We start from the raw sequence: 16,898 nt of genomic DNA, 5'->3' as shown, positions 1-16,898 counted from the left end.
CAGTCACAGCAACAACTAGCTCTGATATAAGAGCCTGCAAACACCTTATTTAAAGGCATTCAAAACAAAACATTAATTCTGCAGGAATATAGATGAAGTAAAAATTTGGTTGAAGAGTATCACTGGGTAAAAATTCTAGGTCAGTAAATGGGCTCCAAGTGTGTGTTTTGTACACGTAACGGATGAAATGATACTCAAAAAACTTGACCACGTTGTCAACAATATTACAAAATCGTTCTTTTAATAGAAAACCAATCTGACTTGCCTCAAACGTTCATATTGTCAAGCTGGTTGTACATTACTGTTGAAGAAAAGTCTTGTTTTTTGACATGGCTCCTCCCATCTTGTGCAAAATGCTGCTGGTCTTGTGAATGAATGAACGAAAGAAAAAAAAAAAAAAACCTACAGCGGGCTCCACTGAAACCAGAAAGTGCTCCGTCACAGAACTGTCACATGTGAACCCAAATGGCTCTGAATTCCTGCAGCAAAGCAGATTCCTACAGGCTGGATTTGTCACTATTGGACTGATGTAAAGCTTTAAAAGAGCAGGGCCACAATACAAGACATAAACCCAACTAATCCCATCAAAGCTCAAAATATTTCTGTGGCAGTGCCAGTCCTAACAGCTGGCTACATCTGGAGGCTCATACTGCATACAATCTGTTCAGAACGGAGCAGTAAACTGTAAGGCAGTATCCGGACTCCATGTTGTTTTTTTCTTGTCTCACTGTTGAACCTCAGATGATTTGAAGGCAGTGAGGATCCTGGGTCAGATGGTCCAGGAATGCAGCCTGAGTCTGCTTTGCAGAAATCTTTTTTTTTTTTCTCCTCTCTCTCTCTTTTTTTTTTTTTAACATGAGACACGAAACAAGAGCGGAGAAATCTGCAGCGAAGGAATCCCCTTTGGTGTGTAAACTAAGAAACTAACAAAAACCTCTTGGCTGGTCTTCAGGTCTCCAAACAGCCATGTTCCAAAGCTAATTCTGTACACCTAATTTAACAGAGTCTTATGTACATAAAAGGGGCAGCAACAACACAAGGAAAGAAAACAGCACCTGGTTGAGCGCCAGTGAATGTTGTGTGACCCTTCCAACAAGTCAAATAAAGAAAAATACAGATCAGCAGAGCTTGTGCATCTGAGAAAAACAGTCCAAAACCTCCCGATTATTCCGTTCATAATGATTTGAATCCAAATACACTGGAGGCAGCACCTCGGTAAACTCCACCATGATAGGAAACTAAATATCTTTGATTTGAGGGTGTCATTTGGACACTGATCACCTTTTCTCACATTGTACAGGCCAAACATGTATCCAATGAATTGAGAAAATGACCAACAGGTTATTCTACAATGAAATAAATGTCATTTGCAGCCCTATTCAGCTGATAATAAAAATAGCTGTTTCACTGAGTTTAGTCTTGTGAGAAGCATCTTCACTTCTCGAGCCTCACAGACAAACTCAACAAGTGACTGACAGACTTCAAAAAGGAGTCACAAATTGTGCTTGAGTTCAGATGTCACCATTCAGCACTGTACAACCTTGAGGAGCTTAAAGTTGTCCTGGGATCAGCAGAGCAGAGCTGCATCGTAACAAAGAGGAAAAACACCAAGTAGAGGTCGCTGTAGGAAAAGGAGCAGAGCTGCATCGAAATGAAGGTTTCTGAGGAATACAAACATCTAGCACCAGCAGTTAGAAAAAAAAATCTGGACTGGACGTGTGTGAGTCAGGGTTCTCAAAAAAAAGTACAAGAAACGGCAGCTGGAAACTGATTCACGTGAACTGTTGAGGTACAGGGCAGGCACTGATCTGTGACTCCTAACCGAGGAACTGATGAGCATGTGAACACACGGTAAGAAAAGAAAACCTTTGGTGGAGCTGAGCGTGCCTGGAAAGGTCAGATTGGTGCTTCACACTGAGGAAGACGATCCCATCTGAGGTTTGTTAACTGAACTATGAAGTGAACACTAAATAAACAGTCATCAAACTACAGGTGAGGATGAAGTCTTATTTGTGTGGTTGGGGAAGCATACAAATACAGTCGTTGATGTGGATTAAGCCCAAACAAATTACCGATCTCAGCTGAGGTGGGGAGAATTCAACAAGCGCTGAGCCACTTGTTGTTAGTTTGGGTCTTTTCAGGGAATCTTTTTCAGAATATGTCTCCACACTCTGGGTCATTATCAGGTCCCACATTCAGCATTTTTCCAATCATCAGTATTGTTTTTTTTGCAACCATTTCCTGATAAAATAAATAAATTCAGCTGCTTCTCTCACTGTTATTTATCAAAACTAAAAGACAAAAGGTTGAAAAGGTCTCTTTTACTTGATAAATGTAAAACTTAAATGAGCTGACCGGTTCAATTAACGTTGTCCTTGATTTATACGCAGAGATTTTCATTTTCACTGCGAATGTGTTTCAGTTCCACATATCAGTTTTTCGTCTCCTTCATTTCTAATAATCGTTTCAACCCTGACTCGGCACATCTGAACTTAAGACTGAATTTCGTGCTCACTCCATAGTTTTGTCGGAAATAAACGTGATTTTTCTGGTAACATAAAAGAAACGACACAGCAACTGCAGCACCTTTGAGTTTCAGAGCTAAAAACCCTGATACATCGACAGCATCGGGACACACGATGTGAAAAAACGAGAAAATATTGATGGTTCAAAGCTTCAAGTTTTGAACAAGTTGCGACGTTGAAGCGCCTCTGAAGTGTCTCTTCGACTTGAACGTGTGGAAAAAGTGGAAAACAAATGACTTCTGTGATTTCAAGTTCATCTTGTTCCTGATGTAACCTGCCTTTGAGGACGGTATCCCTGCAGTAACCTGTGTGTGTGTCTGACACCTGCTTGTCTGTCGCCTCAGGCCTCGGTTTTCTGTCCTATTTGGGGATGTCTGATCGAGCAGTCAGCGTAGAACCAAGCCGAGATGTTCTGCTTGGCTTTTCCGTCACGGCTCCTCAGCTCCCCTCCTCCTGCTGGTTTCCGTTCTCCAGGCAGCCGTTGCTCGTCTCATCGCTACAGGCTCTGTACTCGGATGGGTCGGGATCAGGATCGGGGTCCAGCTCTGGCTGGGACTCCACGGCCGTCTCCCAGTCCTCCTCCTCTTCCTCTTCTTCTTCGTCCTCGTTTCTATTTGCGCGAGCGGCCTGGTTCTGGAGGAGGCGGAGTCTGGCCATGGCTTGGTCGATGGTCAGCGTGCTGATCAGGTTGAAGTCGTGCATGCTGATCAGGTGCAACAGGAAGTTGCGGCAAAGGCTGTGTTTGATGATGACGGTGGCGTGGTGTTCAGCAAACAGCAGGCAGGCCTCGTTCATCTGGTTGTCTGCTATGAAGCTGGAAGGAGGACAGAAGAGTCAGGAAGACTTCACACATGAATCTGAGTTAACCTTCTCACCCAAATACAGAAATTTACAGAGCTCATATTGTGCTCTCTGGGTTTTTTCTCCCTCTTTCAGTGTATTACAGCATTTTTGTGAATGTCTGCAAACTTACAAAGCCCAAAGTCGACCCTGAAGAGAGTCTCTCATACAGGACACACTGCTCCTTACTGGTCTGAAACTCCTCGTTTGTCCAGGCTTTTCTCCCCATTCCTTATCTACATCCCCATGTAACACATTTGCATAATGCCTGCAGAGCAAACACTCCGAGCAGAGCAGGTATCTTGCTTTTATTTCCATATTAGAGCCACTTCATCTACTGCCATGTCTCTCTGCCTATAGTAATAGATCTGGGATTACAGCATGTAACCACCATTACTTCACTTTCAATGTGTTTTTGAACATTAAAGCACATAAACATATTCTAGCATTCGGTGATATTAGCTACGTACAAGTTCAACATGTTTGCAGATAAAACCGATTCCTTCAGCTGAGAATATGTATCGCTCATAAAGAATTATCAGGACACAATTTGTTTAAAGAGAGACGTTTCTTGCAGCCCGTTTAAATCTGTAATTCTGAACATAACCTGCTCCAGGTTAGCTCCACAGCATCAGTTACCATGGAGATCTTGCCGAGTCAGAATAGACTAACCTCCATGACACTGAGAACTTTGACTTTAGGCTAAACATACCTCGCTAACCCACTGATCTCGCTTCGCAATGCAGCCCTCAGATCACTCTGATGCAGCGATATGATGATTTTTTTCCACTTATACTATTTTTTAAAAATCTGTTCATTCAAATAAGCACAGACATCTCTTTTTTTTTTTCAAAAACATGTGAGCAATGACCTCAATAAGTATAAACTGAAAAGATAATCCGTTTGCTGATGCCCCTGCCATGTTTACAGTGATTTTATCTGTATATTAGGCTGCAAGGCAAAATGAAAGAAGGAATTTTATAAAAACCTGCTGTGGTATTAAAATACTAACTTCAGAAAAACATCACATTACATTTTCATGTACAACTAGAATCCTAAAATCGTATATTATAACACAGCCTAAACTTTGCTCCTGCAGTTATTTTCTGAGTATCAGTGCTTTTTCTCCTTCAGCTGCAGCTCAGCTCTTTCTGAGAAAGAGCAGACAGCAGAAAAATTGATAAACATAATTGTAATCAGCCGAGAAATTCTTCTCTACTTTAATACATCATTAAAACAGAATTCTTTTTTTCTGACAAAAGCGTTGTGCTCTACAGTGAGAGAGAAATGAACATTGTATCCTACTCAGTACACACCCGTGCTTCATGACGTGCAGGTTCCACAGCTTCATGATCTCCTTCTCCCCCTCGTTGACGTCAGTGAACTCCTCGATTTGCTGCAATGAGAGTCAGTGTTTAGACAGAATCTACACTTACGTTGTTTTAAATTTTAACATGAAGAAATGTAAACTGCATAAAGCAACTTTGCAGGAGCACAATGTACAGCACAGTTTGTCAACACAAGTTTTTCTTGTTATAAGGCGCTTTTAAAGATTGACATTATCAGACCAGCAACAGAAACATCAGCATTCTAACAGGACTCTAGTCACATCAATCTGGAAAAGTTACAACACAGTCAGATGAAAAAAAACTGTACAATCATGTAGAAAAGTCAAGTCTTTCTTGTTGGCAGTGTGCTGTGTTTGTTGTTTGTTCGAGTCTGAACTACCAATGATGCTAATCAACTTTACATTTCTGGAAAGCAATGTAACCTCAGAAACATTAAAAAAAAAAAAGGTAGACCTGTGGCTGCAGTGTGGTTCACATATTCAGATATAAAAGCCTACTGATGTTGTCATTAAAGGGCTTTTCTCAAACCACCCTCTACATCCTTTCAAATCCATTTCCACTCTGTGTTCACGTAGAGGCTCTGCCACATTAAAAGCAATTCCAAACTAACTAATGGGCAACGGAAGTGATACATGAACTCTCCAAAAGGAAATCTGCATTGATGCAGACAAGCAACACTGTTTTGTGTTCATATTGGAAGATGCTCCATACAAATCAAAGTTCCATGCAGCTCGTTGGATGTTTACTAGTGAAGTCACACACACAGATCTCAACAACTAAAGGTTATACTATACAGAACCGAAAATAGCCCTCTCTGGTCTAGAAAATGGTAGACATCGTCATGTAATTTTCAAGTCTTATATATTTACACTGTTTCAAAAATCAAGCAGCTTATCAGAGTTAACAAGAAGATGTTTACAAGAAAAGAACAACAACTTGGGGGTGAATTGTATTTTTCTGCATATGTTTCTGCCAAAGAGAGGGATGTTTATCTTGAAGCTCACCTGTATTTACACCTGACACCTAGAGGTGGGTCATTCAGCTATGACTACAAACAAAGTTACACTCTGTGGTGGAGGGGGAGAGGTTTGACAAAGGCCGACGGTGACACCTTTACTGTGGCTGCTTTATCTGACCAACCACCAAAACCCACAGAGTCTATGTAAAGTGCAAATCCTTACTTTTCAGAAACTGGAATTAGCACGTTTGGTATTTCTACTGGATAAATAATTAAATAATCTCAACTGTTACTTGATTATCGAAATTGCTGCAAAATAAGTTTCTGTCAATCAACTGATAGTTTACACACAGATGAAGTGGTAATCGGCGAACTTGCAATAGACAGATTTAAAAAGAGAGAGAGAACTGTCAGATTTGAAGCAGCAGCTGTGCAGATGTCATGACTTTTAGTCTCTATCAGGGTTTTTCTGGCTCAGTCTGGGTCCTTGTGGAGTGACTACACACAGCCAGCACCATCAGTTCCAGTACAAAAAAGGCTTATCTTACTTGACAGAAACCTTGTTATTTCTGACCATTTAATAAGCCAAAAATTATATTATGCTTGAATAATAACACGCGGATTATTCTCAGTTTGTATCATTGTGGGGCTGTTGATTTTTCTTTGGCAGTGGCCTCACTTTTGGGGGGGTGCCAAAATGTCGTCTATGCAGGAGCAACTCCGTGAGGACTGTCCATGTCTTGGTTTGTTCAGCTGTAACTGACCTTAACAGTCTTCTCTTTGAGCCAGTCAGGGTCCCTCTCGTCTTCACTGTCCACTTCCATCTCCTGAGGTCTGAGCGGCAGGCAGCAGTCGCTGTGGAAGTACAGGCGGTTGTGTCCACTGATGTACGTCCTTTGCTGCTCCCGATCGCCGTCCTCTGACTCCAGGAACTCAGACAGACTTGGCTTCGTCCTCTTTGGTCTGGACAGACGAGACAGAAGAGGTAGATTGATCCTCAGATACTCTTGGCAGGATGTAAATAAATAAAAAGTGAAAGCGAGGGAAGTGACTGGTACCTGCAGACCAGGATGTGGGTGACAGCGGTCCTCTTCACGGGGCCATTCCTGCTAAAGGCAAAGCCCGGCTGGCTGTGGATGTCCTGAGGGTTTCCAGCATATGAGCCGTCGTAACACTCATTGATAGAGACCTCGATCTTTGCTCCCTTAGGATGGGGCTGCAAAACACCATAAAGACCAAATATTAAGATTATAATGTCTCAATATGTCATTTGGCTCATTTTTGTGTCAACCATTAATGTGCACCACCACAGTTACAGAACTCCGTCAGGCTTGAGGAGCAACACGGCTCCTGTTTTAGGCTCCTTGCACTTGCTCTCAGCATGTATTAGAACTGATTCTATGATCTTAGTTTTGAATTTGAGGCTCATCACGGCCTCTGTGCTGTTTTGTCTTTCATCTCTTGCCGAGACTCGACTGAAAACTGGATTTGACACAATAGTCATAGTCAGAGTCCTGAAGCTATGGAACAAACTGCCTGAGGAAATCAGGTCAGCAGTCAGTGACCTCATTTATTTCTCTTTTTAAAAGATACTTTCCTGGTTTTACGTGATTTACGGTTCTGCTTTTATATTTAAATGCTCCATACTGATGTGATGTTATTTTGCTCTATATTTATTCGTCTGTTTTGTTTGTAAAGCGTTTTGTAATGTGAGTTTAGGAAAGTGCTTCACAAATAAAGATTAATCTTATTATTAATGCTCTAATGCATGAATACGTAATTGCTTGCACAAGGCAGTGATAAAGCATTAGTCAGAAACTGTAAAAACCAACCATAAAAGAAAAAAAGCCCTCAATAAATAAGGTTTTTTTTTGTTGTTAAAATAAACTTAAACTGTTGGAAAAAATGTGGTTAATTTAAACAATATTGTGATACTAGAAAAAAAGATTTTACTTGTTGATTTTTTTTAGATCATCAACTTATATAAAAAACGAGTTCTTTACTCAAAAACAAAGCAGGAGCACCGACTTTATTCCATTAGAATAAAAGTCTATGATGCACAGCATTCATTTTTACTTGTCCCTGTTTTCTCTATTCTGTAACTAAAGTTTATCAACACATGCTGAGCAGAAAAGCACATGTATTTTATCCCTGAAGAAGTTGGTGTGTGTTCATCTCACCACATAGTTGAAGATGAAGCGGGAGTGGGACAGTTTGAGATGTTTGAGCAGACTGTACAGCTTCCTGCAGTTGAGGGTGCACCAGGGACAGTGGAGGTCGTCTCTGGCCTCGGTCTGCTGCCGTGTGTTGTGGTTGTATTGGAACTGGACACAAAAACAGAGGCAGTTAATGTGAGAGAGCTGCTGCTGAATAAGTCCTGGGCAGAGACAAAGGCTGAGTGAGAAGAAGTCAGAATCATTCAATCATGATATTTCAGTTTAAAAAAATAAAAAATACACTGTAGTAAATATTTCCAAAGTCTGGTTATGTGTCATCAAACTTGACGATGAAACTGTGATGGAACCAAACACGGCTGAAGTATGCAGTGAAAACTTCAGGTGAGACTCTGACCTGGTAGAAGATTCGTAGTTTCTGTCGAGGCTCAGCTGAGATTAGTTCTCTTCTGGTTTGCACGTCTGCATTTAAGGATTCTTTCACAGCTGCAGCCAGTAGGACAAACACAGTGTCACTCAGATTAATAAAGACAATTAGCACCACTTTCACCACTAATTTAACTACATGTACATAAACACACTATCGTTTGTGTTGCTGAGTCTTGCTCACCCAGTGTGTGTGTGGCTCTCAGAGTGCTGGGTCTGGTGTCCTGGTTGGTCTCGGAGTTGCGGGTGGCCAGCGGTTTAGCCACAGGTGCAGTGGATCGATCGGTGGAGTCGCTGGTCCAGCGCAGGGTGAACTGTAGGGTCGGACCCTGAGAGAAACTCTCAAATGGAGGCAAACGCTGAAGATGAAGAGCAGATGGTTTTACTTCACTAGAATAAAGCTCAGGTATAAGTAATACGTTTCTTCACGATCATGGTGAAGGCCACCGTTACTGTGCAAGCTTAGGTTCACTAGTTTAGCTGATAGCAATGGCTTCTGTCTTCCCTTTTTCTTCCCTGCTCAGTGTACCGCATGTTTAGTTTTTCCCTCACAACAGAAAGTGACCAAGTTGCTGCAGTCACTAGGAAGTCCCAAGTAGTGGGACAAATTTTTTTTTGTTGTTGTTGTTATACGTGGCATCAGTGTGTTGGGTAAAGACTCAGCCATTCACTAAGTAAAATGTAGAATAATTTGGATGAGATATGATCAATAGCAGGACACATATTTCATTAATCAAAGGCTTATTTGTAACAGAGAGCTAGTCTTTAAAAAAAAAAGAGAATCCTCTCCGCAAGTCTGTTTTGTATTTCATGAAACAGTCTCTGCTGTGTAAGAAGCAAGGATTTAATCATCTGCTTGGTTCTGTGCAAATATCTTGTGTGTAACTGTACACTTTTTCTGCCATTACCGTCATGTATCCTCATAGACTCACACAAAAACACACACCTTTCCGTCCAGGATGGTCTCCCAGGTCGCCCTCTTCTTGTTGACAGGACACTCCTCCATCTCTTGCATAGACACCTCATACTCCCCATCTAACAACTGCAGGCGTCTGCACACACGTGTACAACATCTTCTTACTTCAGCTATACAAAGACTGTAACAACACTTTCTTTTTCTGGATCAGAAGTCGACACTTTGTGTGGGTCTGTGTGTGTGTGTGTCTGGGATGATGGTGTTAGTGTGTTTCACCTGTTTTTATCAAAGACAGTCATCTGAGCCACAAATGTGGTTTCTCCCTCCTCCCTGAGAGAGGAGCTCCTCCTCTTCCTGTTCACGACTTCCTCTGAAAAATCTGAAACAGACCCACAATGACATGAATGTCTTATCCGTTACACAGGCTTCAAGCTGTTGCTTAGAATTTAAAAACCTGATCAATGTATCCTTTCCTATCAAAGGTCCCAGCATCACTGTGGGCATCACATTTAGACTAATTTCACACAATGTCAAGAAAAAAAGACAATTACAACATTAATTTAAATACATTTCAAGTCAGGTCTTAGTTTAACAGTTTTGGAGATCAAATTATATCAACTGAACAAGTTAATTTATGAATTGCTTAAAATAATAATAGGACATTCATGAAAGTGTAACTGCAACATTTTCATGACATTAACACAATCTGAAGAAGAGTTAGTGTTTGGTTTGTATCTTTGGACGAGAAAAACTGCATCTGAGGTCATAGAGTGATGTTAGCCAACAAATATGTTTAATTTTAGCTTTTTTAAAATGACGAGAGCAAAGCCTGATGCCGCCAAGAAGAATCAGGGTTGTTTATTGCAATCGACCAAGAGCATATGACACGCTCCAAAAAAATCCCTTTACCAGAAAAAAATAACTTCAAGAAACCTCATTGAGAGCAGAAGCAACAAAGGAAGGATTTTACTGTCTGGATACACACAGATGCAACAGGTGTCATGTTTAGTGTAGACATCAATAAATAAGAATTCCTTTAACTTTATCTAAATTTCATTGTTTTTACATTGCTCTTGCTAATAAGCTAAACTAATTGCTAAGTTCTGAGCAAAACGCGTTAGGGATGGAGCTTAACAAATCCATCAAAACTCTGCAAAAAGCTAAAGCAGGAAGCCGGTGTGTAAACTGTGACAGATGCTTAAAACAGACAGTTCGGGTAATAACTTTACAGTTTGGGTTAAGGTGCCTAATCTTGTGTTTCTTGTCGCAACAAGCTTCTTTCACAGTGTTCACACATCTCAACAATTCATTCGCTGAGCACAGTGTATCTAAGTAAACAGAAACGACAGCCCAAACTGTGAAAATAAAGCCAATGTTAAAATAAACCAGAAAAATCCCTAAAAAAAAAGTGTGAGGAGTTTCCAATTCTCTGCTCACCTCTGCTGTGGTGATTCTCTCCATTTGCCAGGCCATTGATCTGTGTTCGGGGACATCCAGGTCTTGATACTCTAAAGAGCAATGAGTAAGATTTGACCATGTGGGAGTTGCTGGGTTCAAACTCACTGCTGGGGACCAGCAGGGAGGGGAAGGAGCCTGTCTTGGCCTGGACTCCAGCACTCGTGTCTGGATTGAGAGGAACCTGCTTCTTCCCTGTAGGGACCTGCTTCACTGGACAGCTGACATCCTAGACCGGAGACAGGAGAGGAAATTTCAGATTCCACTTTGTTGACACATGGGAATTGTACAAAAACACTATCAATTTTCACACCAGCAGCGATGATGTTCACACACCTTTCGCTTCTTGTGGCAGACTTTGACCAGCAGCACCTCCAGAGACACAGAGTTCTGGTCATTTTCACTGTCCTGAGTTGGTTTTCCTGAACACACAAACACAAAGCAAGATAAAAGACTTCCTGTAAGTCCCACTGAACTCAGTGGAAAGACCGGAAAAAACAACAATATATGACAAGAACCAAAGAAAGACTGCCGAGAAGGACAAACCTACCAGCTTTATGAAAGAAGCCAGTAAATGTGAGCTGCAGATTAGAGGCCAAGCTGTAGAAAAAAAAAACAAACAAACACAAAAACACCTCAGAGATGTGTCCTTAAAACTGGTGCTGTTATGATTGATCAAATCTGCACTGGGTTCACATTCTCAGAGCAGCAGTTACAAAAAGCAGGGCTATTTTTGGTGTGGACCAGAAACTGTCTTGGGCAGACACATGCTGAATGCTTTCTAGAAACTCTAATGGGAAGCAGATGGTCGAGCAGCACTGAGCGGTTACCTGTGAGTCTCCTGTTCACCTCTCATCTTTTCCACTTTGAACAGCAGATTGTCAACCTTGGAGCTTTTCCTGTGCATTTGGACAAAAAGTAGCAGTTAGCAACCACACAACCAGATTTCCATCGAGACATGCAAAAGGTTGGAGTGGGGCAGAAAAATTAATAGATTACCGACCAAGTTAGAGATTTGAAAGAATGCTTTTTTTAAAGAATTATTATTACATCATTTAACTTGATTGCGAAATGTGCAATACTTAGATGCTGCTCCTGAGCCAAAAGAGAACGGCCAACATATTTCTATGTCAGAGACTGACTACAGAAAGGTTGGATTAATTTCCTAATTTTTTCTTTTTTTTTTAAATCGTTTGTGTTCTCTGTCTAACTGTTCATGTCCTATGAGAATTAAAGAATGTGATAAATACAGGTTGGAATCAATTCATATTTTTCAGTACTTCTCTTTGCATTAGAATATAGACTAGTTCATATTTTGATGGTATCTCATGTGGTAAAGAGCTATCACACCTTTTAAATCTATTACATTGTAAATGCTGAACTGTAGCTTTAAGAAATAATATTGCAAATCAAACTGCAATAGTTATCAGAAAAATTGCATTTTGATATCCCCCCCAAGTCGTTCAGGAGGCAAATTTGTTTCTTCTACATTAATTCAGTTCACTGACTAACAGTATTGCTTTAACTGTGCTTTTGATGGCCACTTTACGCCCGCCCTCACAACATATCAACTCAATCCTAATCCAGGTCATGTTGCACTCAGGCAGACGCTTACGTAACACGAGATGCTTTAAATAATATAGACCAGACAGATTAGTTTGAAATGATAGTTTGAAACCAAGACTTAAAAGTGAAGGCTGTCAGAACTGATAGCAATCGGTAAAGGTTCCAGTTTACTTCATGTTTGTCAATTTCTACTACACCCATGTGCCATGTAAAAACATGGATGGCACGTGCTACATGTTTGCCAGTCACACTAGAGGAACTGAAGCAACTGCCACATAAAGTCACTTGAAACAAAGTGGCAGCTGCTGTGAAACTCAGTTAAATGCTGTGCAGGCAGCTTATGAGACAGCAGCATGTTCAAGGTTTAATCAATATCAACTGGTTTTCTGTTTTTTTTTTCCCCCACTTGTCTGTATTGTTTAGCTGATGTTGGCACACGGTACTGTGATTAATTTACAGAGCTGTCAGAGGCATGAGCTGTTTTTTTGTGCTTAGCTGAAATCAAAAGGAAAGCACCTGGTTAAAATTGGGAGTGTGTCAGTCAGGGTTTGGAGTGCACACATTAGTATCGAGTCTGGCCACCTCACATAAATTCAGGTTCTGTCCAACTTTACCCTGAGCAGCAGTCTAATGAGCCAAAGTAACTGAAAACACCTGTGAGGCTACGCGGAGCCTCGCAGCATTCTGAAAGCAACCGCTACATCTTCGGGCTCCATTCAGACAGACATTAGTGCTGAATCAAAAATGCCGCCACCTTATTCGTTTTGAAAAATACTGTTGCATTTGCTCCTGAGAAAAAATGAGCCTGGTTCAACTTTTGTAGCCGTGCAAAGCAACAACATCCAGCAACAGACGGTGGTGACGTGCAAGCTCCTATTTCAGCTACTTTACTCTGAATGCCATTGTTTTAATGTTCTCCAGGGGAAATGACTTCTACAGGACATGCTGCTGGCTGGGTGCCTTTTACTTTAATTTGCTTATGATTACGCGCATAAAACATACAGATGCCTGCAAATGTACAATTGGTAATAGAAACACTTTGAAAAAAGCCCTTTCAAAGAGGCTGCACATGAGAGAAACTGTGCTCAGACATTCTGATTTCAGAGTCAATTTAGGTCAGAGAGCTTTATAAAGAGAAAAAACTTGGCTGGACACACACTTGATAACCACCTCTGTGTACAATGCTTTGCACGAACACTACTTTGTGATCAAATAAGAACAGGCCAGTACCGACATTTTAATCTCATTTATCAAATCCACTGCCTTCCTGTTTTCTATGTTTGCCTTTGTTTTGTGAACAGCGAGTATCTGCGGAGGGGGCCCCGATGCAGAATGAGTTCATCTCAAATCACAAGCTGTGTTTCATGTGACTAAAGCATGCGCGACTACAGCAGAAAGTGAAACTGAGTTAAGCGGCAAAAGACCTAGATCACCTAGATCACAACCTCCACTTCGAACCAGGAATACGCAGAATTTACCAGCTGCCATTTTAGTCCACAAGCAGTGAGTAAAAATGAGTGTGACTCAGAGAAGTGCATTTCAAAGAATGGACTGAAAAAAGTTCTTAATAACATGACACAATTTGGTAATGACTGTGACATACTATAAAGGGATTATTATCAAGAATTAAATTATTCATACTGTTCAAAACATCTTTATGTTTTGTTTTTAAGTTTCTGTAACAAAACAAAAATCGACAAAAAGTGGTTACACATGAGATAACTTGTTAATTACATTTTTCTAACACTACCTAAACACTGTAATACAACAGCAACTCTTACATGTTAATAGATTACACAGTTAAATGCTTTAACTATGTCCCTCTCTTCTTTTTTGTTCATTTGCATATACATAAGATTTACCACCTATTGTTTACAACGGAGGTTACCAGCTGAAAAATCACTGTCACCAGTTTACTGGAAGCTTGATATCACTGGAAAGTTTGACAGCAATGATACTATTCTTACACAACATTCATTTCAATGTCTTACTTTTAGACAGTTAATAAGTTTCTTGACAAATCTCCTCCCACAAAAACCTGTATAACTCTATTTATAAAAACTGCATTGATCAAAACTTGACAGACACATCCTAGTTGCAAATGAAAAGCTAACTTTAAACACATTTTTCACTTGTGCCTGCTTTGTGTTTGTACAGCTACTACAAAAAAAAAAAACACTTAACTTTTCACGATTCTTTAAGCAATTGCATAGACTGGTCCTTTTCTTTTTTTTACTACAGAATAAAATGCAAAAGCTGCAACACAACATCCACGTGAGACACTCTGTATTTTAACACATCCCTTGGCTGCAGACTGAACCACAAGCAGCCCCATGTGTATCAGCAGGATCTTTTTTTTTACGCAGCGTCTGTATGCAAAGCAGCCCAACTGAAAACGCTTCTTCTATCTCGGCTTTAACTGATCGAGCTGGCCCCCACCTCCAGGAGCCGACATGTCGGTTGGCTTTTACCCGTGATAGCAGCTGACCTGCTTTCTAAGAGACCAGCTACGCAACACCCGGTTTCAATCCAACAAACTTAAAACAGAAAGAAACAAGAATGTAAAGACACACGGGGAGTAAGATATTGCACTTCCCTTTGATGTAAACCACGTGATCTACAAGTTCTGAAAGTTTAATGAAAACTCGTGCTGAAGTAAAACAGGTTTGACTTTTCAACTTGAGGATATCCATCATGAATACACGAACACATTAACAACCCCGGTGAGCTTTTACCTTTTGACGTTATTCCTTGAGTTTCTGTGGGACATATAGGTGAGTGTTCTGTGCAAGAATATAGGCTGAAATGTAACAGGGAGAGATTGGGGGGGAGAAAAAAAAGCACTGTCAGACGCCCACATATCATGTCATACAGAAATGTTTCCTCTTATCTTAAAAGGTAAAATTCAGCATGCGACTGTTTTCACAGTAAGGCAACACTCACAGCAATCAAGTTCCTTGTGCGAAGAAACCTGTAGATTTGGGTTGGTTCTGCAAATAAATACAGCACATTGCTCTTGGTTAACAGATGAAAATGAAATAGTAGAATCCTAACTATGAAGCCAAACAAAAAGCATATACTCACTACAGAGTGAAACAAGAAATTTGGCACTATAATCTTCAAAAATGTGAGCTTTTTTTCTGCTTTATACTAACTTGAGGGCCTCATTTTATGGTGAGGCAACTTTGGTTTTGTTTATGTTTGACATTTTGAGACTATAAAAGTAACTTAAAATGCACTGATAGACAATCCTGTGTAAATCCTGTTTAAATGTTGCTCAGACACATTGAACAGCAAATTCATTATGATTAATGTTCTTTTTCCACCAACTCGACTGAAACAATGTGCAGTTATTACAAGTTATATGACAGAAATAGAAAGCATGACAGCCCGTCAACACGTGAAATGAATGTAAATGCCTAAAACCAAAGTGGATATGACCTTACACGACTTGTTGATGATAATTTAAGAATGGAGTAGGTCAGCTCTACACATGTAAAATGATCTGCTCCTCCAGCTATGCAGCCACCATTCACACGGCCAGTGCAAAGCTTACTGCGACCTTAAGAGTAAACTCCACGACTGATATCTTTAAATATGAAACTTGATGACAGCAGAAACTCACTCTCGAAGGCCTGCAGAAACAACTCGTGGTCGGCTTGAATAAGTTGCATGTTGGGCTTCTTGGCTGCAGCCATCACAGCGGAGGACGACTGGTACAACCCGTTGGCTTTTCCTCCAGAACCAAAACCCACCGGGTGACTTCCACCTGAGGAGCTCTGCTTTTGTGGAGCCATAGTCAAAACTGGGGAGGGGAAAACAATCCTAGAAAAAACTGTCCGACGACCAAATGTGAAATGGTGTGAAAAAAAAAGAAAAGAAATTCAGGTCCTCTTCCTTTGTCAAAACAAAAGAGCAAGCGTTGGCACAAAACCAGCCGCTTAGGATAAACACTGTTTACTCCTCATTTTAAAAACGGGTCGTGCAAGTTTCTGTCTTTTATATTTTACATTGGTAGGGCTATATTGTAACGTTTACGTTTAGGAACCGGTTTAACAGTTACTGAGGTCGGTGAACAGGCTTGAAATGCGCGAAACAAGAGAACAGCCTCCGGCAAGCTGACGCGGATTGCTAGCTAACCGGCTAACTTCCTTAGCCAGCTAGCAACAACCCGGGCTAACCGGCTAGCATCGTCTGGCCCTCTGACTTCACCAATTAAGAACCCGAAAGCTGCTAATTAAGGACATGTGAATAAACATAGAAATTACACACGCGTTCAGGGATTTCGATTCCATAATTTTACCAAAATTCAGATTAATGTCTCGCCGAGCGGCTGTTGGCGAGTGAAGTTAGCGGTACGGTAAAGTAGCACAAAATAACAGAGACGCAATCCGGTAAATTTTTCAAAATAAATAAAAACTAATTTAACAAAATTGTTATCTAGATAGACACATTGTTTACTGTGTTTATCATTCTTTTTTTTTGCGTGATAATGATGCCAATGTGGAAATCAGAAATACATGTCCATGAAAACGCTGACTACTTTGGACGAATCATTTCTAAAAAGGTAACTATTAGCAGTTGTTTCATTTTAGTTTGAAGGCAAAAGTCCGCATAAGTTCCGCCTTTTTTGGCTAAACTTTAATACCTTGACCAATGGACGCTGCGGCTTCCCTATGACTCGTGTTG

At 40.6% G+C, this 16,898-nt stretch overlaps 1 protein-coding gene across 1 annotated transcript; it reads right to left on the bottom strand.

The window, feature by feature from the left end:
• Positions 1-224: 224 nt before the first annotated feature.
• Positions 225-16,583, bottom strand: LOC103376037 (polycomb protein suz12-B-like). Its single transcript, XM_008306380.1, has 16 exons — positions 15,835-16,583; positions 15,153-15,199; positions 14,945-15,009; positions 11,474-11,542; positions 11,194-11,243; positions 10,980-11,065; positions 10,626-10,872; positions 9,465-9,567; positions 9,219-9,324; positions 8,457-8,631; positions 8,244-8,332; positions 7,853-7,996; positions 6,731-6,888; positions 6,437-6,635; positions 4,682-4,761; positions 225-3,339 (listed from the first exon to the last, which is right to left on the bottom strand). Exons 1-16 carry the CDS (start codon positions 16,004-16,006, stop codon positions 2,964-2,966), a joined length of 2,166 nt encoding a protein of 721 aa, XP_008304602.1. The 5' UTR covers positions 16,007-16,583; the 3' UTR covers positions 225-2,963.
• Between the last annotated feature and the right edge of the window lie 315 nt (positions 16,584-16,898).

Source organism: Stegastes partitus, unplaced genomic scaffold (genome assembly GCF_000690725.1).
Source record: "Stegastes partitus isolate 25-593 unplaced genomic scaffold, Stegastes_partitus-1.0.2 Scaffold3649, whole genome shotgun sequence".
Taxonomy (NCBI): Eukaryota; Metazoa; Chordata; class Actinopteri; family Pomacentridae; genus Stegastes; species Stegastes partitus.
This window is presented reverse-complemented; position numbering and strand designations above follow the sequence as displayed.